Source organism: Martes martes (assembly GCF_963455335.1).
Source record: "Martes martes genome assembly, chromosome: 18".
Taxonomy (NCBI): Eukaryota; Metazoa; Chordata; class Mammalia; order Carnivora; family Mustelidae; genus Martes; species Martes martes.
Window position 1 is genome coordinate 25706953 of NC_137906.1, and position 23505 is coordinate 25730457.

Sequence of the window (23505 nt, forward strand, 5' to 3'; positions counted from 1 at the left end):
GCGCACACATGACGTAAACCAGCTCGCGCCAGCAGAGGTGAGGAAGCCGGGAATAGCGCCGAAACACGTTTCTCGCTAGCCTCGGTTCTCACGCGCCATGGCGACCCCCGTCCAGCAGCCTCAGTCGAGCGGCGGAAAGCGCAAAGGCAAAGCTCAGTATGTGCAGGCCAAGCGGGCGCGGCGCTGCGACAGCGGCGGGTCCCGGCAGCTGGAACCCGGGCTACAGGGCATTCTCATTACCTGCAACATGAACGAACGCAAGTGCGTGGAGGAGGCGTACAGCCTGCTCAACGAATACGGCGACGACATGTATGGGCCGGAAAAGGTACGGGCCCCGGAGAGGGCAAGCGGCCTTTGAGGAGTGAGAGAATGCTGCAAGGCCGGCTTTCTTGTACGCGTGCGCGCATTTTGTGGCGGAGCTGGCGAAGGGGCGTGGCCTCCTCTGTGCTGCCGCCTGTTTACCTTACCTGGGTTGCAGACCCCAGCCGGGTCGTGTGCTTGAAAAACTTGCAGCTTTCGGTTGTTTTTGTTTTGTTTTGTTTTATTCCTTCCTCCCCCATTAGTAGTCATAGTGGCTACTTATAGGTTGCTTCTGAGGCCCACGTGTTGTGTTTCTGAAGCTCTCAAACGTTTACTACTTACAGTAGATTTGTGGAGTAATGTTCATGAGGACACTGAAACTCAAGTTGGTTAAGTAAACGGTCCAAGTTAATAAAGGAAACTTAATTTGTCCTCATAGTTTCTGACGTGTCTTACCACTTTTACACCATGGTTGTAATGATGTTTGTCCTGAGCAGTGTCTCTGAAATAGTGGGTTTAGTACTAGTGCTAGTTATTTTTAAAATGCGCGTGTAAATGCGATTTAAAAAGTAAGAACTTTTTGCCCTCACACCACCTAAAACCTAATTTTCCCATCACAGTTTGGAAATCATTATATTCGTAGCTTAGGATCAGGGCTAATACATACACAAACACCTCAATGAATTAAAAGAGGGAGGTTAGTACAGGGGGCATTTGGATTCACGTCCATTATTTACTAGTTTTAGGGCTTGGACATGGGTTATTATTTAATTTTGCTGAGCTCAATAAAAATGATAGTGTATGTAACATTGACTGAAAAGTTGCTTATGTATATAAAATACATCCTGGCAGATAATAAAGTTTCCATAAATGTGTATAATTATTATTAGTGCTTGTCTGGCAAACTAATAATGGTGGGGCAGAGAACTGGGCAAGAAGTGAGTGTCCTGTCTACACTGGTACCTTGAGCAAATTCTGGACTCTTTCTGTTCCCTGTTCTTTAGTAGAATATAAGGGCTTTTTATGCCCTGTTTAGTTTAATTGATGTAATTTTTGAATGTAGGTGAGGTCCAGAGCTGAGGCCCAAGAAAGAATTCTCGAGAGGTCTTTGGTGCAAAATGGTGGCTTTATTAAAGCACCCAGTCAGGACCTGTGGGCAGAAAGAGCTGCTGCACAGGGGTTGTGAGGTGTGTCTGATTATATACTTGGAAGTTGGGGGAGGTAAAGGAAAAGGGAGGTTTTCAAAAGAACTTTTGGATGTTAAAGAGGACTTACAGGATATTAGAGTCTTTGCCATTATCAAGTTAGGGTTGTTTTTTCCCCTCTACTAAAGCATTAACAGTAAGATATTTGGGAGTTTCCCTCTGGAAGTTAGGTTATTGATAAGAATGCTCTTTTTTCCCCCCTGGTAAATCACTAAAACATTTGTAAGATGAGGGAAACTCTTGTCCTGCAGGACTGTGATCTCTCTTCATTAACCGTTTGTTTTTCCCACCCTTAGCATTAGGGCAGCCAGGGGTGCCTGAGGAATGTCACACATATCCCACCTGGGAGGGGACTGGAGTTTGCAGGGTGTCAGGTTGGGCTTTGTCCTCTGCGTCCTACTTGCTCATCATAATCTCACCCAAAGGAGAATGTCTTATTAGGTGCAAAGGTATCCCGTGATGGAATTAAGGTCTATCTTGAATGAATTCATCTGTTGAGCATATTACCCTGTGTCCTAGAAAGTTAAGATGTTTTTCAAAGCATTTTCAAATTATATGTGTCCCACTCTGAGGGAACTCTGTTTTTCCTCCACATTTTATAGAGAGCGATGTCAGTTTCTTTTTTTTTTTTTTTAAGATTTTATTTATTTATTTGAGAGGGGGAGAGAGAGAGATAATGAGAGGAGAGGGGTCAGTGGGAGAAGCAGACTCCCTGCTAGTCAGGGAGCCCGATGTGGGTCTCGATCCTGGGACTTCAGGATCATGACCTGAGCCGAAGGCAGTCGCTTAACCAACTGAGCCACCCAGGCACCTGCGATGTCAGTTTCTTAATAAAAAGCTTTATTGTCAGTATTGATCTGTCTGCCATTGGAGATTTCACATAGGTAGTTAATTGTAGCTTTTAACATGAACTCTTTTTGCATCTCTGCTCATTTGTTTCATGCAGTTTACGGACAAAGATCAGCAGGCCTCTGGAAGTGAGGGAGAAGATGATGACATGGAGGCTGCCTTGAAGAAAGAAGTTGGTGACATTAAAGCATCGACAGAGATGAAGCTAAGGAGATTCCAGTCAGTGGAGAGTGGAGCAAATAATGTAGTCTTCATCAGGACACTTGGAATAGGTATGTATGACTAATAAACCTTAAGGTTATTAAGCCTATAATATCTGGACATCTCCTTGCCTTAGAACACTGCCTACAAAATGGCTTCATGGTTATGGCTCAGTTATTTATTTGGCTTATCTTTTCCACACTGTTCTAGCACTAGACATATGGAAAGGTCAGATGGGGTGGTGAACATCACATTGGCTTAGGAGTGGAAACCTGGCTTTACCACTTTGTATGTAACTTTAGGTGAAACAAGAGTACATATTCTGTTTAAGAGGAGCAGCTGCTCTTCAGTGCCAGCCAATTTGGAATGTAAGCCTGTAGGGCCAGATCTTCTGGTTTTTCAAAAGAAGTTGAAAATCTGGAGAAGTTCCTAGATTTTTAAATGCAGTTAACTAATTTAAAAGTATTGAAAACACTCAGTAGCCCCAAACAGACTTGTAAGTAGTGAGGATGGCCTAGGGACCATATCATGATCTTGTGTAATTCATGGTTTTGGGGCTTCTCTGAGTTCTGAGATCTAGATTATTGTCCAGACTTAACTAATGGATAAATTAAATCTTTTAAAATGACTTGCAGATTTGTTTTGTAAAAGAGTGTACTATTTAATAATGTTACGTTTGTAGTTGCTATTGTTACAGGAAAACAGGAGGGTGTTGGACAGTGAGACATCAGAAAAATGTTAACTCCAGTGTCTTCATGAACAGTTGTTTTTAGTGAAAGCAGTAACAATGCTGAAGAGTTAACATATTAGGGCGCCTGAATGGCTCAGTTGGCTAAGCGATTGCCTGTGGCTCAGGTCATGATCCTGGAGTCTCAGGATCGAGTCCCGCATTGGGCTCCTTGCTCGGCAGGGAGTCTGCTTCTCCCTTTGACCCTCCCCCTTCTCATGCTCTCTCTCTCTCTCTCTCTCTCTCATTTTCTCTCTCTCTCTCAAAAAAAAACAACTTAAAAAAAAAGAGTTAACATATTAGATATAGTAATAATCAGTATAGGCAGTGAAGAAAGTTGGAAAAAATGTTTGATTAGACTTATTTAACATTCATTATGATAATGTCTTCTATTATACTGTTGACATAGGTCACTGCCAATGAAGAATTCATTGATTTTGAAGAGCTTTTAAAATGTCAGAGTTTTGGGGCACCTGGGTGGCTCATTGGGTTAAAGCCTCTGCCTTCGGCTCAGGTCATGATCTCAGGGTACTGGGATCGAGCCCTTCATCGGGCTCTCTGCTCGGCGGGGAGCCTGCTTCCTCCTCTCTCTCTCTCTGCCTGCCTCTCTGCCTACTTGTGATCTGTGTCTGTCAAATAAATAAATAAATCTTAAAAAAAAAATGTCAGAGTTTTTATTCCTAATGTGCTTGTTTGCTTTGTGCTTTTTTCTTTTTTTCTTTTAGAACCTGAGAAATTGGTACATCATATTCTCCAGGATATGTACAAAACCAAGAAGAAGAAGACTCGGGTTATTCTACGTATGTTACCCATTTCAGGCACATGCAAGGCTTTCTTAGAAGATATGAAAAAATATGCAGAAACATTTTTGGAACCCTGGTTTAAAGCTCCAAACAAAGGGACATTTCAGATTGTATATAAATCTCGAAATAACAGTCACATGAATAGAGAAGAAGTTATCAAAGAATTGGCAGGTATGTTTTTCTTAGTGATTTTACGTTAGTATGTAATACTAAATACTTCTTCTTGATTTTATTAAATTTTTTTTTTTTACAACTTAAGGCATATTTTTGAGTATAAAAGAAGTATATTAAAATGTCTTTAAAAAAAAAAAGTCTTTAAAATAGGGGTACCTGGGGGCACCTGGGTGATTCAGAGGGTTAAGCCTCTGCCTTTGACTCAGGCCATGATCTCAGGGTCCTGGGATTGAGCCCCACAATCGGGCTCTCTGCTCAGTGGGGAGCCTGTTCCCCTCCCCCTGCCCCTCCTGCTTCTCTGCCTACTTGTGATCTCTCTCTCTCTGTCAAATAAATAAAAATCTTAAAAGAAAAAATAGGGGTACCTGCTTGGCTTAGACAGTAGAGCATGTGACTCTTGATCCCAGGGTTGTGAGTTCCAGGCACACATTGGGGGCAGAGATTATTTAAAAAAAAAAAAAGTCCTTAAAATAATATCAAACCTAACAGATTTCAATATGTTGGGTATGAGACTTTCTGGTAGGTAGATAGGAAATCTTCCAAATCAAGATTTAATTTTCTTTGGAAAAAAAGGACTCTAATTAATGTCTCGAGATTTCATTTGTATTTATTTATTGAAAGGGTTCACAGTATTTCTTTTTGTAAAGATTTATTTATTCATTAGAGAGTGTGAGAGAGCATGAGCTGGGGGTGGGAGGAGAGGGAGACAAGCAGACTCCCTACTGAACAGAGAACCCAATAATGGAGCCTGATTCAAGGACACCGAGATCATGACCTGGGCCACCCAGGGGCCCAGAATTCACAGAATTTGACTGGGGTCCATGTAGAAGAGTAGACTAGTATATAAATTGGTTTAACAAGTCCCAAACAGAAAGATGAAAGATTGTATTTGTATCTGTCAAGCTTCATGGTATCCCTCTCCCTCTGTTTCCCTCTTCTTTTTGTTACAGGAATAGTAGGCAGCCTCAATTCGGAAAATAAAGTGGATCTCACTAATCCGCAGTACACGGTGGTTGTAGAAATCATTAAAGCTGTCTGTTGCCTGAGTGTTGTGAAAGATTATATGTTGTTCAGAAAATATAATCTCCAGGAGGTGGTAAAGAGTGCTAAGGACCCATCACAACTTAACCCAAAGCAGTCAGTGCAAGCAGGAAATGGGAAAGAAACTAAATTGGAATCTGGTGATAAATCAAATCAACATGATCCAGCAGAAGGAAAAAATAACCAGCAGGTGGTACCAGAAAATAATGAGGAACTGGGGCAGACAAAACCAAGATCTGAAACACAGGTGGTGAATGAGGGAGGAGCTAAACCTGAACTTGAAAGTCAAGTCACAGAAAGATCTGAGTCAAGTGAAAATGACCTCTCATAAGGAAAAAAAAAAAACCTCCTTTGGTGTTGCAGGTGGGTTTCCCAGATGGCGTTCGGTGAGATAGTGCTAGGATTCCATATAAAATTATGACTGAAAATATATTGTTTTTGACCTTTGTGTGCTGCATAATGCTGAACTCATAATATTGAATGGTGATTGAGAAACCCCATTAACGGTTCTGTTGGAGATCTTTTGAACCCTCTATGCCAGTGTGCAGTTAGGCCTATATGCATTTGGTTGAGCTAGGAGAGGCTATGGATAATGATGGAACACTTCTGTAGAGGGGAGGGTGGAAGGAAGATAGTGTTGGCTTCTCCCTCCTGATTACCTTCCCCAGCCTCCGCTTCTGTGCTGGCATCTGACTTAGGGGAGCAAACGAACTCTGTAAAAGAGAAAGTCATAGGGAAATTTTCATTTAAGGAATTTTTATGTGTTGCGACTCAGCTGTCCCTTCCTACTTTTGTTGTAAACATTGCAAAAACATGGGTCTTACAGGTTTAGAAGTGAATTGTTTTTGTGAAGTTTTTTCTATCTTTTTGTGATTCTGTTACTTAGTTATGTCAGTTTTTACATTTTATGAACATTTGTTACAAATATGATGGTCCAGTGCTGTAATTTTTGAAGACATGGTGTGAGACAGAAGTTCTAGGCATAGAACTACAGACATTTCTGCTAAGCTTAGTGATGAAGAATTAGTGTTCTGAGTTTCTTCAGTATGGCAGTGCAATAAGAGACACAAATTCTTTTTTTATAGCGAAAGCTACTTTTCAGGGTCTTATATAGACTTAAATCCAAGCTGTTCTATTGCATTATATATTGTCAGTGGAATGCAACTTACAAACCTAGCATTTCTCTAGCAGTTGTAACTGTAAGTCAAAACCATTTGATGAGTAAAAATGTTTGTTGTTTTAATGGCATCTGGAATATCAAAACAGTAAACTTTTGTTTAAAAAAAAAACATTCAGGGGCACCCTGGCTGGCTCAGTCCATACAGCATGAGACTGTTGATCTCGGGGTGATATTTTCAAGCTCCATGTTGGATGTAGAGATTACTTAAAAATAAAATCACATTCAGTAAAAGGTCTAAAAAGCAAATTATTTAGTAACAGCACTTATACCAAGAAAAGTTCACATAGTTGGTAAGAATCTAATCTCAACATAATGTTAAAATGCTAGAGCAAGAAGCAGTACAAGAAATTGAAAAACCTTCACTTTCAGTTTATTAAATTAACTTATGTCACCTGATGCTAAAAAATTAACTGAAAAGCAGCAGCTTCTCTATCTGGGTTGATAAGTCAACAGATTTCACAAATATTTGTCATACTGTAGCTTTGGTAAGATTGGTAAATGATGATGAAATTCAGGAAAGCTTTTTCTGCTATGAGGAGCCTCAAAACAAAGCCAGTATAAATTTAATGGGTCTTCATATCTGAAGGCTGAAAGTCTGTCATCTTTACTTCGGGTGCTCATCAGTTTTGCTCATTTTGGTAAAATCCAGATGTTGATGTTACAGCACACGGCTTTCTTGACAGCTGCTGATACAAAACACTTGGAGATGAAATGGAAGTTCTGGATAATGCTGCAGAAATTATTATTAAAGACCCATTTATATAAGAATGTTAAAAAAAAAAAACACAAACAAAACTAAAGTCTGAACAAAGAGCACATTAATCTACATACAGAAATCCAGTGGCTTGTCAGAGGAAGAGTTCTCAACAGGTTGTTTGAGTTGAAAGGTGAATTGCCAGAGTACATACAAGGAGATATTAGGCCAGATTTTTTTGAGTGCTCAGGAGCCCAAGTATGGCTATAGAAACTAGTCTGTTCAATGGACATTTTTCATCACATGAACAAATGAAACAAGTTTCTGCAAGGTCCTGGAGAAAATGTGTTTTCTTGAAAGTGATAAGATTCTCAGATTAAAAAGAAACAGACTCTTTGGAACTACCACTCTGCCAGAGGAACTCTTGAAATGTTTCCACAGCCAGTTGGGCTTGAGAATGAAGAAAAGATAGCAACAAGTCTGGAGCCTTCACTAAAACTCTCCATGAAGAACTGCAAAACCTAATTAAATAGCATTTTCTCTCCTTTTCCTAAAACTGGTGTATGACTGAGGGAGGAACCTCTTCTCTGAATCTCAGCCTGAGATTTTCTCCAGAAGAAGAAAAAGAACTCTGTGAATCATAGTCTGATAGTTCTAGGTTTTTGTGAAATCTCAGAGTATCCTTAACTTACTGCTCATAATCCCATGCCATGGGGGTTCCCTTAATTTGGAAGATTTTTCAAGGTTTCCTCTAGGGTAAAATTACTGAAAAACACTGGAAGAGACGGACACCAAAGAGGGCTGCATACTAAGTCCAGATTATGAATAAATAGTAAGAGGCTGTGAAATTAACTTTTGGAGATGGGTTTATTAAGTTTGAAACAGTTCAGTAGTGTTATAAATGTTGAGTCTTCCTGCACCAATGTCTGTGTTTATTTAATGGCTAGGGAATATGGGAATGTATTTTTATCCTCCAAAACTAGTGGTCCAGACTAGAAGGATTTGGGAGGGGCAAAGGCTGTTACAGACTGGACCTTGGTTAATGCAGATGAGGCTGGAGCTTCCTTCTAGATCTTCGATATTTTAAGTGTTAACTCTTAATAGGTTGAGGTCATCTTGGAAGGATGATAAGAGCATTTTAAGTGTCATTTGTGTGAATTTGGAGGATAGGATTTTGGTGCCTTCGTTGGACTTACTCCAAGAAAAAGATCATTTTATTTTGATAGTGCAAGACTCTGGGACTTTGGGAATAAAAGTGGCCATATGCTTTTAGAACAGCTAACTCTGCAGAGCTGGATTCCTTTTACTTTGTGAAAGCTGCTACTCTACAGAAAGATTTTGCTTTAGTAGTTCGTTTTTAATCTTGTATTTATTTGTATTTGCTAAGTCCTGAGTGCGACAAAAGCTCTTCTTCCCCAGCTCTAAAGCACTGTGTTCTGTTGGAATCCGAATTCCTTTATTGATAAGTGAAAGGTTTCCCAACTTTATCGTCGCTGACATTTGAGGATGTTGTTTTATAAATGACAAATTTCCAGGATGGGAATTGAATGGTTTCTTTTTTGTCCTTTTAATTTTTTTTTTTAAAGTTACGTCAGTTAAAAAAACTTCAGTATTGTGGTTTAATAAACTTGTTTTGCTTTGTGGAGGAAGGAGTGTTATACTTAGTATCTTGAAACATGTTTGTGTAAGGTCACACATGATTTCTAATGTTGTTCTTGTATTTTGCTTTTGGTATGGCCAGATATTTAGCTTATTTTTCATAGTTCCTGATACTTTCAGAAAAAGCAAAATAAATTTATTCCCTAAAGATTGGTGTTCTGTGCTTTTTCTTCCTGTCTCTTGCTTTAAAATATAAAAGATGCTGATATGTCACGTTATGTATCAAAAGTCATGCACATTGTCCTAAAATATACAGATATAAAACTCTTAATAATTGCTCTTGATTAATTATTCTTAAGTAATCCAAACTTGGGATATTCTGTGCTTCAAAAGGAGGTATGGGGTGCCTGGGTGACTCAGTCGGTTAAGTGTCCAACTCTTGATTTCAGCTTGGGTCTTGATATCAGGGTTGTGAGATCAAGCCCCAGGTTGGGCTCTGTGCTCAGCAGGGAGTCTGCTTGGGATTTTCTTTCCTTCTGCCCCCCTACCCCATTTTCTCTAAAATAAGTAAATCTTAAAAAAAGAAAAAGTATAGTAATACAGTACTCGATTAAATTCACTTACTGGCTTTTGAGTTATTTATATTACTTATTTTTAAAAAATATTTTATTTATTTATTTGAGAGAGAGGGAGAGATCACAAGTAGCAGAGAGGCAGGCAAAGAGAGAGGGGGAAGCAGGCTCCCTGCTGAGCAGAGAGCCTGATGTGGGGCTCGATCCCAGGACTCTGAGACCATGACCTGAGTTGAAGGCAGAGACTTAACCTGCTGAGCCACCCAGGTGCTCCTATATTACTTATTTTAAAATTAATATTTTAATTCACTTTATTTCTGTTAAGTGGGTTCCACACCTATCATAAAGCCCAACATGGGGCTTGAACCCATGACTCTGCGGTCAAGACCTGAGCAGGGTTGAAGAGTCAGATGCTTAACTGACTGAAACACCCAGGCATCCCTTTAATTCACTTTAAAGGACTAATAATACAAGATGTTAAGAAATTCTATCTTGAACACTTTTCTTAGAATAGTTCTAATCTTTATTTTTACTTAATCAGGCACAAGATAAATTCATTGTCCACTGTGCTTTTCTAAGTAATCATTTGCGATTTTAAACGCCGTAGGTCATTAAAATCTCTGCCTTTGTCAGTTTGGTCATCATAACTTTTTTCCCCAAGTATTTTTGAATTATTATTTATATAATTTTTGGCTAAGTACAGAACGAAAAATTGAGTTTTTCAACCTGGAAAAACCTTTAGCATTGCAAGAGAGTAGTTTCTAAATCAGCAGGAAGCAAGGACTAAAAAGAAGTCTATAATTATTTAATGCTGTAGTTGCTCACTACGCTGTGTTCGACCCCATTCATGGTCTCTCAGAACATTGCGTTTGATTTTCCCGGTGATTGTCTTCGGGAGTTCTGGAACAAATTCCACCTAGTTAACAGAGAAACATACTATGAGACACTTGATTCCGTTTTGACAATCCCAGTTGTCAGTACAACTGGGAGAGCTTTCATGTAACTGACGAGTTTGAGTCTGAGGGACATCTTAGCCTAAACTCATTGGAATTCTTGTGTTTATTGTCCAGTTGACAATGGACCTACATCATGAGTTTTTAGTGCAAAGCCCATATGCTTTGTCAGATGGATATAATGATCCTTTGCTCCATTGCTTCCCCTTCCAGTTCAAATTAGAGCTGGGCCTCTACAGCCCCTAGGAAATAGAGGCCACACCTAAATGTACAGAGAAGCAAGTTAATTCTTACGTTTGGGGCTTTTAAGAGCTGGATCCTGCAGCCCCTTTCTAAGGGAGACTTTTGAGAGTTAATTTTGAGTACAATTTACCCATTATGCTCAGAGTAAAATCCTTTCTCTCTTTCCCTCGCTCAAGATGTGACTTCAAAAATTTTCTCAATGTTTCTGCAAATCAGCTCATGACTGATTTACTAAATTTGATGGAGAAGATGTATCTAGTTCTGAGGCTGAAGTTAACTACCTTTTGGCTGAAATACCAGTTGAATGGAATTCTCATCTTAAGGATCAGTATCAACCAACAGTATTCCAGGATGAAAAGGAAGGAAATTGCAGTGCCATCATTATATTTTTATATACAATTATTCTTAAATCCTCCCTTGAAGAAGTTTTCAGGAAAGGTTCCACAGTTTCTTCGGATAACATCTTTTTTCTGGGCCTAAAGTTTGGTCACTTGATACTTAGGGAAAAGTTTTCAATTAGCAATAATCGCGCCTCGGATAAACCTCATTGGCTACGATACTGCCACTGCGCAAAGCTTGGTCACTTGATACTTAAAAGGCTTGTGCTTTGAAGAGTATTATGGCTTGCGAGTATTGATAACTGAATCAAATGCTGTCTTTAAATTTTTTTCCATTTTTTTCCCCTCATGGAATGGGACTGATTAGTCTTAGAAGGATCCTTAGTAGTTATTCAGTATTGCAGAGTTGATCAAAACTAGTGTATCAAACATCTAAGTGTCCTAAAATAAATTTTTTTTAAAAGAGAGGCAGGCAGAGAGAGAGGAAGGGAAGCAGGCTCCCCGCTGAGCAGAGAGCCCGATGCAGGGCTCGATCCCAGGACCCTGAGATCATGACCTGAGCCAAAGGCAGAGGCTTTAACCCACTGAGCCACCCAGGCACCCCTAAAATAAATTTTTTAAAGCAAAATTCTTAAGGCTAAACAAGTTGAAGTGTCTTCCATTTATATAATGAGCTACCATAAAGTCAAAAGCTAGTAAAATCTATGTACTTAAAAGCTTAGACCCTTATTTGGTAACACTTAACTTCGGGCAAAAAATACTTGCCTTTCTTGGATATTTGTAAGGTGCAGTTGATTTTTTCACATGATCCTGAAGTTCAAGAATTAATTTCTCTGGGTTGGATGATTTAAAGGGTGCAGATAAGACAACAAAAGCTTTCACTACCTGCAGGAGAGAAGTCAATTTATATTGATTTTTTTTTTCTTTTCAGACACATCAGGAGTTCAGAACCAAAGCTGTGCACAGACAGGTACTTATAATTACTTGTTAACGTAACTTGAGTGATGAACGCAAATCCAGAGATCACCTTTGAACTTGGATACAAATGGGGTTTTGAGATCTAATTCCAGGTAAATTGTTTGTGAGTGTGAGGAGTGCAGTGTTTCAATAAGGCTAAAACTTGAGTTTTGTTTACATGTCACACATTTAACATTTCAGTCAGACTAAGTCCTATATGTTATATAGGCAGTCCTTGATTTGCAGATGATCATTTATTCCAGACCTACACTGTTAGAAGCATGTAATAGGGAGACAAATGGAGGTTCCAGAGAATATGGTTTGAAAGGGATTTGGGGAGGCTTGGTGGAGGGATTTTGTATGCTGGGAGATGAATTCTTTGGAAGGATCGATCTACCTCTGAAAGGTCTTTTTTGCCTAATATTTCTTGCTTCTCTTTGGAATACTATACAAAACCCACCAATTAGATAATTATTGAGGTTAGTTAATTATACTTTAAGTTATTAATTATTCAAACATTGATCCCAATTGGTATTTACTTCTAATGTTCAGATGAAACCAGCTATATTAAGAGAATGAGAATATGGTGGCAGGAGAAAAGTACTTTGGAGAAGAGAATCCACTGGGTGTGGAGGTGGTGCAAGAGGTTTGAGTATGGGATCCATAGAGTCACTGCAGAGAGTCAGAGATGGCGCCTGGGTGGCTTAGTCGGTTAAATGTCTGCCTTTGCCTTGGGCCATGATCCCTGGGTCCATGATAGAGCCCCACATTGGGCTCCCTGCTCAGTGGGGAGTATGCTTCTCCCTCTCTGCCACTCCCCCTGCTTGTGCTCTCTCTCTCTGTCAAATAAGTAAATAAAATCTTTTTTTAAAAAAGGATCAGAGAGGGACGCCTGGGTGGCTCAGTTGGTTAAGCGGCTGCCTTCGGCTCAGGTCATGATCCCAGCGTCCTGGGATCGAGTCCCACATCGGGCTCCTTGCTCAGCGGGGAGCCTGCTTCTCCCTCTGCCTCTGCCTGCCTCTCTGTCTGCCTGTGCTCACTCTCTCTGACAAATAAATAAATAAAATCTTTAAAAAAAAAAAAAAGGATCAGAGAAAGAGATGTGGGAGGATGCTGATTCACAAACTGTTTTTGGAATTTTGCTACTTACTAAATCTGTCAGAAACTTCCATGAGGAAAGGAAACATCTCCCTTCCATACTACATGGCTTCCTTTTAAAACTAAGGCTTTTACTGTCATTCCCTAAGTTACCTTTCATTAGGTCCTAAGTAGGCTAGTGAGACTTGTTTGGGAACCTGGCCACAGTCTCCTATTTGCATTGTTTCTGTGAGACAATGTGTTCTGATTTCCATGACCATCGTACAGACAGTACTGTTCCCCCACTTTTAGTAATAGTACCCTGATTTTCCTATGGAACATTTCCTATGGAACATTTAGTATCTGTTCCCCCACTTTTAGTAATAGTACCCTGATCTTCCTATGGAACATTACCCTAACTTCTCTGTCTGGTGGTCTTGACACTAACTTCTACCTCCAATGATCAGCATATGACCCAGGTCTGGCCAGCGAGCATATGCCATTCCCTGGACCACATTGTTTAGATATGTGATCTAAGATAGGCACATATTACTCTGGGAGTTGCTTGAAACTGTTGGAAGAGGAGCTGTCTCCTTTACTGGTTGTAAAGCTGTGTACATTTGGAATCAGTTGCTACCACTTAGGAAGAACATGCCTGAATGGAGCCACCCTAAAGAACAACAGCCAGGAAATGAAGAGAGACAAAGCTTTGCTAACTTCACATGAACCCTTGGATGTAGCTGTACCCAAAGACCTCACTTACGTGTGGGCCAATAAATTCCTTTTTTAAAAAACTTAAGTCAGTTTGAGTTGAGTTTCTGTCACCACTAAATGAATCCTAATACATCCCATTTGGGACACAACTCATTTGTAAAGCTGAGTGCCTAGTACCCATTTTTGGCACATGGGTGCTTCATCATGAGAATTACATGATTACTCCTGATTTACTCTCCAGAGGGGCCAAATGGATAGAACTGGAAAATATGAAACTGCTACTTGAATGACATTCACTTTACCTCTCCTCTGACTGGATCCGGACTGCTGACAACAGCTGATTCAACAACAGCTGGGTGTTCAATTAGCGCACTCTCCACTTCAAATGGCCCGATACGGTACCTAGAAGAGGAAAAGAAGCCCTTGGCCACTACATCATCCAAAGAGGAGATCTTCCCTGGCCATCCGTTACTCTCTAAGAGTGGCAAATGCACAAACCCAGAGGATATGATGACATCATCAGCTCTGCCGACAAACCAGAAATACCCATCACTGTCCATCACTCCTCTGTCTCCGGTGGTGTAAAAATCCCCTCTTATTGTGGCAGCAGTTTTCTCTGGATTGTCCTAGGAACCAAAGATGACTTTGGGGATTAATTTGGTCAAAATAGAAAAAGGGGCATGACATTCATAAAGTGACTAGTACCTTGCACATTCTATTTCTAAAAGAAATTGACTTTTAAAAAAAATGTGGTTCCTACTGTAGAATAAAAAAGGTTCAAGAATATAATGAAAAGGAAACCCCTCTTTCACATCTTCTGCCCCATATACCCCCTCCCTCCCCTCAGCAGCCTGCCTAGTTGTCTTTTCTAAGGACAAGCACAGCAACTGGTTTCTTACACATAGAATTTAATCTTTACAAAACTTTTAGGAGATAGATGATATGCTCCCCATTTTACAGTTGATGAAATAGACTTGGATTTTGTGACTTGCTCAAGGTTAAACAGCAATACATGATGGATATAAAATTTGGACCCAAGTCTGTATGACTCCCTACGCCACCTTTCTGTTAACTTGTGATTAGCACATTCTATGTTCTTATACCACATATTCAGAGAAGAAACAGAAAGGCCGTGTAGATTTTAGTCTGAGGGCAATTTCCCCTTCTTTGCCAGGTGGTAGGATGTTGCCATTTTCATCTATAATCTAGAATGAAAGAAACAATTAGGTTCCTAAAATTTTCTTTTTACAAAATGAAAACAAGTTACAAATAGTTGTACAATGACTAGCAGAAAACTGTAAAACATTCTTCTCTATTGAAACAGATATTACCCACCTGGACATCATAGGGTAGTACTCCTTTCCCCATCGAGCCTGGTTTAATTTCTTGTCCTTTCTGATTGGCACAAATTATTCCCTATTGAGAGAACATGTTTTATTTAAGAATGTAAAAATTCATTTTCTCTTGCTATTTATATCATGGAAATAAAATGTAAGACTCAGTTTTGACTGGACTGATTTTTCCCGTGTGCATGTTTGTCTTCTGGATACACACACACATGCATGTTTGTCTTCTGGACACACACACACACACACACACACACACTTTTAGACCAGTGCTTCTCAAACCTGTGTGTCAGAATCACATGGAACGTTCATTTTTCAAGCACAGATTGCCCTGCCTCATCCCAGAGTAGGTCTACCTGGGGTGGGATGGCGTGTGTGAGAATTTGAATTGTTACCAAATTCCCACATGCTGCTTCTGGTGGTGGTTTTGGACCACACTTTGAAAACTACTCCTTTAGACTAAGGATCCTGTTTATTGCACCTTGGGATAAATTCCACACTGGGCCTCTCTGGGGTCCTCAGTGCTGCTGAGAAGAAACACTTGATTCTTCTTTTCTTTTCTTCCAGGAACTTCCCATAAGTCTATTTATTTATTTATTTATTTATTATCAGTGTTCCAAGATTCATTGTTTATGCACCACACCCACTGCTCCATGTAATATGTGCCCTCCTTAATACCCACCACCAGGCTAGCCCATCCCACCCCACCCCTCCCTTCCAAATCCTCAGTTTGTTTCTCAGAGTCCATAGTCTCTCATGCTTCATCTCCCCCTCTGATTTCCCCCAATTCACTTTTCATTTCCTTCTCCTAATGTCCTCCATGTTATTCCTTATGCTTCATAAGTAAGTGAAACCATATGATAATTGACTTTCTCTGCTTGACTTATTTCACTCAGCATAATCTCCTCCAGTCCCATCCATGTTGATACAAAAGTTGGGTATTCATCCTTTCTGATGGAGATGTAATATTCCATTGTATATATGGACCATATCTTTATCCATTCATCTGTTGAAGGGCATCTTGGCTCTTTCTAGTTTGGCAATTGTGACCATTGTTGCTATGAGCCTTGGGGTACATATAACCCTTCTTTTTACTACATCTGTATCTTTGGGGTAAATACCCAGTAGTACGATTGCAGGGTCATAGGGCAGCTCTATTTTTAATTTTTTAAGGAATCTCCACACTGTTTTCCAAAGTGGTAGCACCAACAACAGTGTAAGAGGGTTCCCCTTTCTCCACATCCTCTCCAACACTTGTTTCCTGTCCTGATAATTTTGGCCATTCTAACTGGTGTAAGGTGGTATCTCAGAATTCCACTGGTATTTTTCAAAGTGCTAGAACAAGCAATCCTAAAATTTGTATGGAACCAGAAAAGACCCTGAATCACTAAGGAAATGTTGAAAAAGAAAAACAAAACTGGGGGCATCACGCCTGATTTCAAGCTTTGTGATCACCAAGATAGCATAGTACTAGCACAAAAACAGATACATAGACCAAGGAACAGAGTAGAGAGTCCAGATATGGACCCTCAACTCTATGGTCAAATAATCTTCAACAAAGCAGGAAAAAATATCCAGTGGAAATAAGACAGTCTCTTCAATAAATGGTGCTGGGAAAATTGGGCAGCTATGTATAGAAGAATGAAATCTGATCATTCTCTTACACTACTCACAAAGATAAACTCGAAATGGATGAAAAACCTCAAGGTGAGGCAGGAATCTATCAAAATCCTAGAGGAGAATATAGGCAGTAACCTCTTTGACATTGATCACAGCAACCTCTTTTAAGATATGTCTCCAAAGACAAAGGGAACAAAAGTGAAAATGAACTTTTGGGACTTCATCAAGATCAAAAGCTTCTGCACAGCAAAGAAACAGTCAACAAAACAAAGAAGCAACCCACGGAATTAGAGAGACAAAGATCTATAAAGAACTCCTCAAACTCAACACCCAAAAAACAGATACTCATATCAAAAAATGGGCAGAAGACATGAACAGACATGTATGTCTTCTCCAAAGAAGACATACAAATGACTAACAGACACATGAAAAAATGTTTATCATTAGCCATCAGGGAAATTCAAATCAAAACCTCATTGAGAGCCACTTGATTCTGACCCTCTCCATCCCCTAACCCCTTTGAGAGTTCTCCTGCATAGGGAGAAGACAGGAAGACTGCAAGGAATAATCCTAATTCCACACTAGCCAAGCCAAATTGGAAAATTCAGAGGTCTTGGTAGTTATGGCAAGGTATGGTATTCTCAGAAATTCCCTAAAAATTTATAGCCCCAAGGGGGCTCTTCAGGGGCTCAGCCTGGGATTGAAAGGCTCCCAATATGCTAAACTCAAACTTTGTCCATTAAACATACCACTTCTGTCTGTCCATAGCCTTCATACAGTTCCAGACCAGTTTGGGCCTTCCACTGTTCCAGCACCTCTGGGTTGAGTGGCTCCCCTCCTGTCAAGCAGTGCCGTAGCTTCTTGAATTTATATCTGCAGACACAGAGTCTCATGGGGTCTTTGGGAGGAAGAAATCTGAGTGGCTTTCATTAAAAAGTTATTAAGATGTTCTAGCAACAAGCCAAGGAGCTAGGAAAGGCAAGCCTTAGGAAGGTTCATTCAGCAAATATTTTTTGATCACTTACTATCTTACCAGACACATTTATAGGTTTTGTGGGGCATGTTAGTGATGAAAGTAAAATTTCCTGACAGAGCTTGTATTAGGAGGGGAGAAGGTAGGAGAAAATACTGATAATGATCTTAAGCACTTATTATGAACAGAGTGGTAAAACAACCAACACTAATTGAGCATTTATTCTGTTGTGAGGGCTTTAGGAGCATTCTCATAATCCTCATGCTCTATTTTACAGATGAGGAAATTGAGACTGGGAAAACTTAAAGAAGTTGCACAAGATTTCATGAAGGGCTGAGTTAACTACTCCACACCTGCCATTTGTCCGGTGTCTGACCGAGCAGGCCACTTACACTGAATTCTCACCACAAACCTGTGAGGCAGCTCTTAATCCTCTCTTGTGGATGGAATGAAGGGAGGCTTACTTAGCAAGCTCATCTCAAGTGTCTGAGGTCTTACTATAGTAAACAGCAGAGCCCCACTTGTTTGACTTTGGAGAACAAGCTTTTCCTCACTGGCCTTACTACTATGCTGCTCACTTTCTCAAGTGAGAAAGTCTGGAACAGCCCCACTCTGATGCATTGAGGTTTCCAATGGGCAGGACAGGATTGTGCCTATTCAAAATAGCCCTTGAAAGCCCTTGGACTACTCTTGAGATGTGAGCAAGATGTCCACATTTTGAGGGGCACCTGGATGTTGCAGCCAGTTGAATGTCCCACTATTGGTTTTGGCTCAGGTCGTGATCTCAGGATTTGGTGTCATCAGATTGAGCCCCATGTCAGGCTCCATGCTCTGTGCAGAGTCTGCTAGAGTTTCTCTCTCCCTCCCTCCCTCTGCCCCTTCCCACCATGTGTTCCTCCCCACCCTTATATCAGTCAATCTTAAAAAAAAAAAAAAAAAAAAAGGATGCTCACATATTGAGGGCCACAAGGGAATTAACCCTAACTAGGATAAGAGAAGGTTCAGATCTGCTTTATTTTGTTTCCCAGCACTCTCCCTCCTAGGCATCCACATTTGCGGGGGAGAGAGGATAGGCAAGGCTGCACTACTTAAATTGTCACTACTTACATTGTTTCTCTCTTCCTTTCTCTCTCTCCTCACGTATTCAATTCATATTGCTTAAGTAAATATACATTGCAAGTCCACTAGAGGTTCAGGTGATTTGGATGAATTGATTATAATCCTCAAGTCATAAGACTACATTAGCTTCTCTTCAAAGCATTATAAATGCAGTTGTACTTTGGGGTGCTGCAGGGTTAGTTCTCAGACTGTAGGGCTCTGGTTGTCCCTGAGAAAACAGTAGAGTTGCCCCTAGACACTAACCTCAGGGGCAACTGGGAGGCGATTTAGGCAATATCTGGAGCCATTTTTGGTGTTCAGCAGGGAGGATCTACTGACATCTAACGGGTGGAGACCAGGTAGAATGCTGCTCAACATCCTACAGTGCACAGGCCAGTCCCTGACAGCACAGAGTTACTCAGTCCAAAATGTCAGTTGTGGCGAGACTGAGGAAACCTGCACTGAAATGGGGAGTTCTATGATGCTAGACCGCAGCTTTCATATGTGCTTCACATGGAGATGCCCGCCCAAGTACCTCTTCAGGTCTTTCTGCACAAGCATCCTGTACACAGTGGGGGCGCTGCACAGGGTGGTGATGGGGTAAGTGGTGAGAGTCTGTGTGATGGAGAAAGACAGTTGTCAGAAGTGGTTAATCAGAGGCCACAACTAGAGCTGATGTCTGCCACCCCTCATCCTCTTTCACTGACAGGTTTCCATCATATATGATCACTGCTCAGAACAAAAACCCAAGTATTTACTAGTTGTTCCTAGTGACTGTATGTCTGCTGGGAATTTCCAGTTATTGGAAAGAACACATGTCTGTTATAGTAATAGGCATACACAGTCCACTCTCCACAGTGGACTCAACACAGTCCACTCTCTAAACAGAAAGTAAATATTTGAATTTGAGACCAGCCCCCAAGTATGAGCTGGTTTTTTCTACCTCAGGGCTGCAAATTACCTTTCACGGTGGAATTTTAAAACCTCCTGCCCATATATTCCTATACAGTACACACCCTGGGTATGAACTAACCTACCAAAACCTCCCAACACGTTTTCTCTAAAATACATCAGTGCTGGGGCACCTGGGTGGCTCAGTCGGTTAAGCCTCCACCTCTTGATTTCCACTCAGGTTGTGATCTCAGGGTTGCAAGACTGAGCCCCTCTTAGACCCCACGCTTAATGCAGAGTCAGCTAGGGACTCTTTCTCCTCCCTCACTCTTTCCCTTTGCTCTGCCCCCTGCTTGCATTCTCTACCCATCCCTCAAATTTAAAAAAAAAAAAGAAAGACACTCCTTTTGAGTGGATTGATTAACTGCATTAGTGAGGCATTTTTCAGGCCTTTCCTTAACTGTTTAAGATTTACCAGGCTTAGGGTGCCTGGGTGGCTCAGTCGGTTAAGCGACTCCCTTCAGCTCAGGTCATGATCCCGGAGTCCTGGGATTGAGTCCCGCATCGGGCTCCCAACTCCATGGGGAGTCTGCTTCTCCCTCTCACCTTCTCCTCGCTCATGCTCTCTCTCACTGTCGCTCTCTCAAATAAATAAATAAAATTAAAAAAAAAAAAAAAGATTTGCCAGGCTTATTTTACCTCCAGCTCCATAAAGAAAAATAATGACCTAGGCATGCTAAATCTAGAGAGATACTCATGTTTTAGATGTCCTATTTCTAGACAGATTCCACTATGTCACATAATGAATTGACAGTTTGTATTAAATGTAAGCATTTGAGAGAATATTTTCAAGATGTATTTTTAGGATATCTGGATTGTCAAAGATGAAGAAAAACTTTTGATCCATAAGTGAGCATTTCTGCTGCCTGTACATGCCCCCTGGATTCCAGCTGTTCTTAGTAACAGTAAATGCATGTAACTAAGAATAGTGTAAAGTTTTTAGAATACTTAAAATACACACACTATCTTTGCAAAATAAGAGTATTATTTTAATAGACTAATATAAATGCCATATATTATTATAGCATTTATGTATCTTACTTAATATAACATTAAAGAAGACTATTAAAATAAAAATATATATTTTTCTTAAATATTATATAATATTTAATATTTTATTAAAAATTATTTTTAAAAATACAGGTTTTAGAACTGCAAAGTTAGCTTATTTACACAGGACACTTTGTAAACCTGACATAGAGCTCCCGGTTCTTATGTTACCCACCATTTCTGTTAAGACCCTCAAGCCATCTCATAAGACCAATTAGCAAAATAACAGGGTGAGTATAGCTTTTATTCACACACAGGTGTGGTGTTTAGTAATATGTATTTCATTAAACATAATTGATTTTTCATGGTTGAAAAATAATTGGCCTAAATCACATCTTTGTAAAGGCTAAAGAAATCAGGGTAATCTGATACTTCAGTCTAGCTGTGTCTTGTTGAGAAGGAGGGACGTGCTTGGTTTCAAGACAAATATTGGGTTCTGAGAATTAACAAAGTGAAAAGCACAGGGTGAGGGGAGAATGGAAGGAGCTGCTGTGGGAGAAAGGTGACCCCACCTTCAATCTTCCCTACGTAGGGTTTTGGATTTATCGCCTATTGTTTTGGTTTCACTGAATCAGAAACCAAAGATTTGTTTAGACTTGAGCCTTGTAATCTGTTATTTAGAACATTTCAAGTGGAATGTGGGCAAATCCTGAATAGTTTGAAACATGAGAGTGTTGTGGGTGTTCCTTCTTTGTTAAATACATTCAAAAGCCAAATCCCTGGAGACTTCATTTCTTAAAAAGGAATGATTTCCACAAGCCCAGGAAACTATATTCTGAAGAATCATTTCTTTGTGGTTTTGGCAGGGTATGGTGTGCGTGTGTGTGGAGAAGACAAGGGAAAGATGTAGCTAGAAACCTTGACTTACATCTAGGAAGGTGTCAGTGTCAAACTGGGCCATCCGATGTACAAAGACACAGGCTCCCTGAAGCCAGGTTGAAAACACACTGCCAATGGCAGCCTTGATCCAGCCAGTGTCAGACATATTCCACATGATATCTGAGGACTTCAGGTCTAGCCAATACCTAAACGATATGGAGAAGCAACAACACAGACCAAAAAATCCCAAAACAAAACAAAACAAAAAAGCAGAAAAGCAAACAAACTGGAATCTTTGAGAGCTGGCCAGAACCTCATGGCTACAGAGAAGGGTCATAAGAAGCCTAAAGGCAGAAAGAGTGATTCTATCTTCCACTTTTGTTAGGGGACCTTCACAGGATCCTAGGTAATCTGAAAGTAGAGAGGGGGCTAAATTTGACATGGTATTCTGAGTTTGTTCATGAATGCAACAAATACTTACTGTGCAAATATATGGTAGGCCCCGTTCTCCCTAGCATGGTGAGTGAGATAGACCAGATACCTGCTCTTAATTTACTTATTTTATTTTTTTTTTTACCTGCTCTTAATTTAACAGGACAGAGAATGTATAAGCACACCATGAAATGAGTAAGAATATAAATCAGTATCATATTTTCAAATAGTGATAAGTGCTCTGAAGAAAATAAAATATGGTAAAGTGATAGTTATACAATACTTAGGAAGGCCTTTCTGGGTGGGTAAATTTACCTGGCACCGAGAAGGATCCAAACATGCTGTTGTGGAGATGGGCTCAAGGCTGGTTCCTGTTTATCACCCTGAGCTCATCACACAAGTGCCCTCCTTAATCCCCATCACCTATTTAACCCATAAATTCTTGCTTGATCAGTTGGTAAGATAGTGCCATTTATTGAGCTAAGCCTGGAGAAGGGCATCAAGGGTTCTGTTTTGTAGATGTTACACTGGAGAAATCTAATAGTCATCCAAGTGGAGGTGTCAGCTAGGCAGTGGGATATACATGTTGGGAGCTCAGGAGAGAGTTTAGCAAGAACAGTTTTCTTCCCTACCTTCCACAGAGGGTGTACCCAATTCCGAGGCTGCTCTGAGAGTGCTGGGCCATCTTGGGAGAGCCTGTGGTCCCACTGGTGAAATAAATGGCCATTGGTTCTTGACTTCCTGTCTCCACACAGCTGTGCTCTGCAGAGGCGGATCTGTAAAATATGGGTCCCAACCCAACATGGTAGCTGAAGATGGCAGCCCAGTTTAACTCTGAGACCATATATATATATCTATATATCTATATATAATTGCTATTATGTCTATTATAATTTTATATATATATATATTTTTTCTCTGCTACTTGTGCCCTCTTGATACCAGAAAACAGTTAATAGAACAAAGACCTAATCCAAAACCTCTTTGAGAGGAATTTCTCAATAAATCTTAAAGGGATTTTGTAGATCAGTGCTAACCTTTAACAATTCATTTCTCTTTAAGCGCCACCTCTGTATGGTCCTCACTGATAGCCAAGATGACTTTCAATATCAATGACCAAAGGATGTGAATTTTATTTACTTAAATATTTTCTTCTAAGTGCTTTTATTTAATCTATAATTTTTTTAAGTCAGTCATGAGTCTTTGTGGATTGTTTATTAAGATTTCAGGAGTTTTTATGATTTAAAGGAAGATCTTTTGGTATTTAAATCAAACTTTTTAATACTTTTTATTCAGCATCTTCATCACTGGCAGACATAGTTGGGAGCTTACCATATAACATCCCATTCTTCTCCTTTGCATTGATAAAATTCTGATTTTGTTCTGGTATCAGGCAGTTATATGCTTCAAGGGAGACTGTTACTTATATAGCTCCGGGCGGTAAATCTTGATTATCCTAAGCCAATTGTGGTAATTCTCATACTAGAGACTGATTTAAGAATGGGCATACATACAGTCACAATCAATGAGATTTAAAGGCTTTATGGAAAATGTTTCCTTAATACAAATCAAAACCACAATGAGATACT

At 40.1% G+C, this 23505-nt stretch overlaps 2 protein-coding genes across 4 annotated transcripts in view; one reads left to right on the plus strand and one right to left on the minus strand.

Annotated features, from left to right (window-relative positions):
• Nucleotides 1-12907, plus strand: THUMPD1 (THUMP domain 1 NAT10 acetyltransferase adaptor). Of its 3 annotated transcripts, none has more exons than XM_080830255.1 (5): nt 1-325; nt 2452-2626; nt 4008-4256; nt 5210-5663; nt 11811-12907. In XM_080830255.1, the coding sequence occupies exons 1-4, from the start codon at nt 98-100 to the stop codon at nt 5629-5631; spliced, it is 1074 nt and encodes a 357-aa protein (XP_080686381.1). In that variant the 5' UTR covers nt 1-97; the 3' UTR covers nt 5632-5663; nt 11811-12907. The 3 variants fall into 3 exon arrangements, with proteins under 3 accessions (XP_080686381.1, XP_080686380.1, XP_080686379.1); XM_080830254.1 differs by lacking the exon at nt 11811-12907 and adding an exon at nt 7145-8972; XM_080830253.1 differs by lacking the exon at nt 11811-12907 and having other exon boundaries at nt 5210-8978.
• Nucleotides 10151-23505, minus strand: part of ACSM4 (acyl-CoA synthetase medium chain family member 4) — a gene marked incomplete at both ends in the record, with an annotated part of 23155 nt that continues 9800 nt past the window's right edge. The window contains 9 exons of the mRNA XM_080830448.1: nt 10151-10261; nt 11645-11764; nt 13930-14253; nt 14731-14832; nt 14963-15043; nt 17343-17466; nt 19200-19279; nt 21534-21690; nt 22549-22692. Of these exons, the coding sequence (XP_080686574.1) occupies nt 10151-10261; nt 11645-11764; nt 13930-14253; nt 14731-14832; nt 14963-15043; nt 17343-17466; nt 19200-19279; nt 21534-21690; nt 22549-22692 (1243 nt within the window). The remainder of the gene's footprint in view (nt 10262-11644; nt 11765-13929; nt 14254-14730; nt 14833-14962; nt 15044-17342; nt 17467-19199; nt 19280-21533; nt 21691-22548; nt 22693-23505) is intronic.

Excerpts from the sequence above, each read along its gene's own strand:
- THUMPD1 (XM_080830255.1), top strand. The coding sequence starts at position 98 with ATGGCGACCCCCGTCCAGCAGCCTCAGTCGAGCGGCGGAAAGCGCAAA. Across the intron at positions 326-2,451 it reads ACATGTATGGGCCGGAAAAG|TTTACGGACAAAGATCAGCA; the intron begins GTACGGGCCCCG and ends TGTTTCATGCAG. Across the intron at positions 2,627-4,007 it reads CATCAGGACACTTGGAATAG|AACCTGAGAAATTGGTACAT; the intron begins GTATGTATGACT and ends TTTTTCTTTTAG.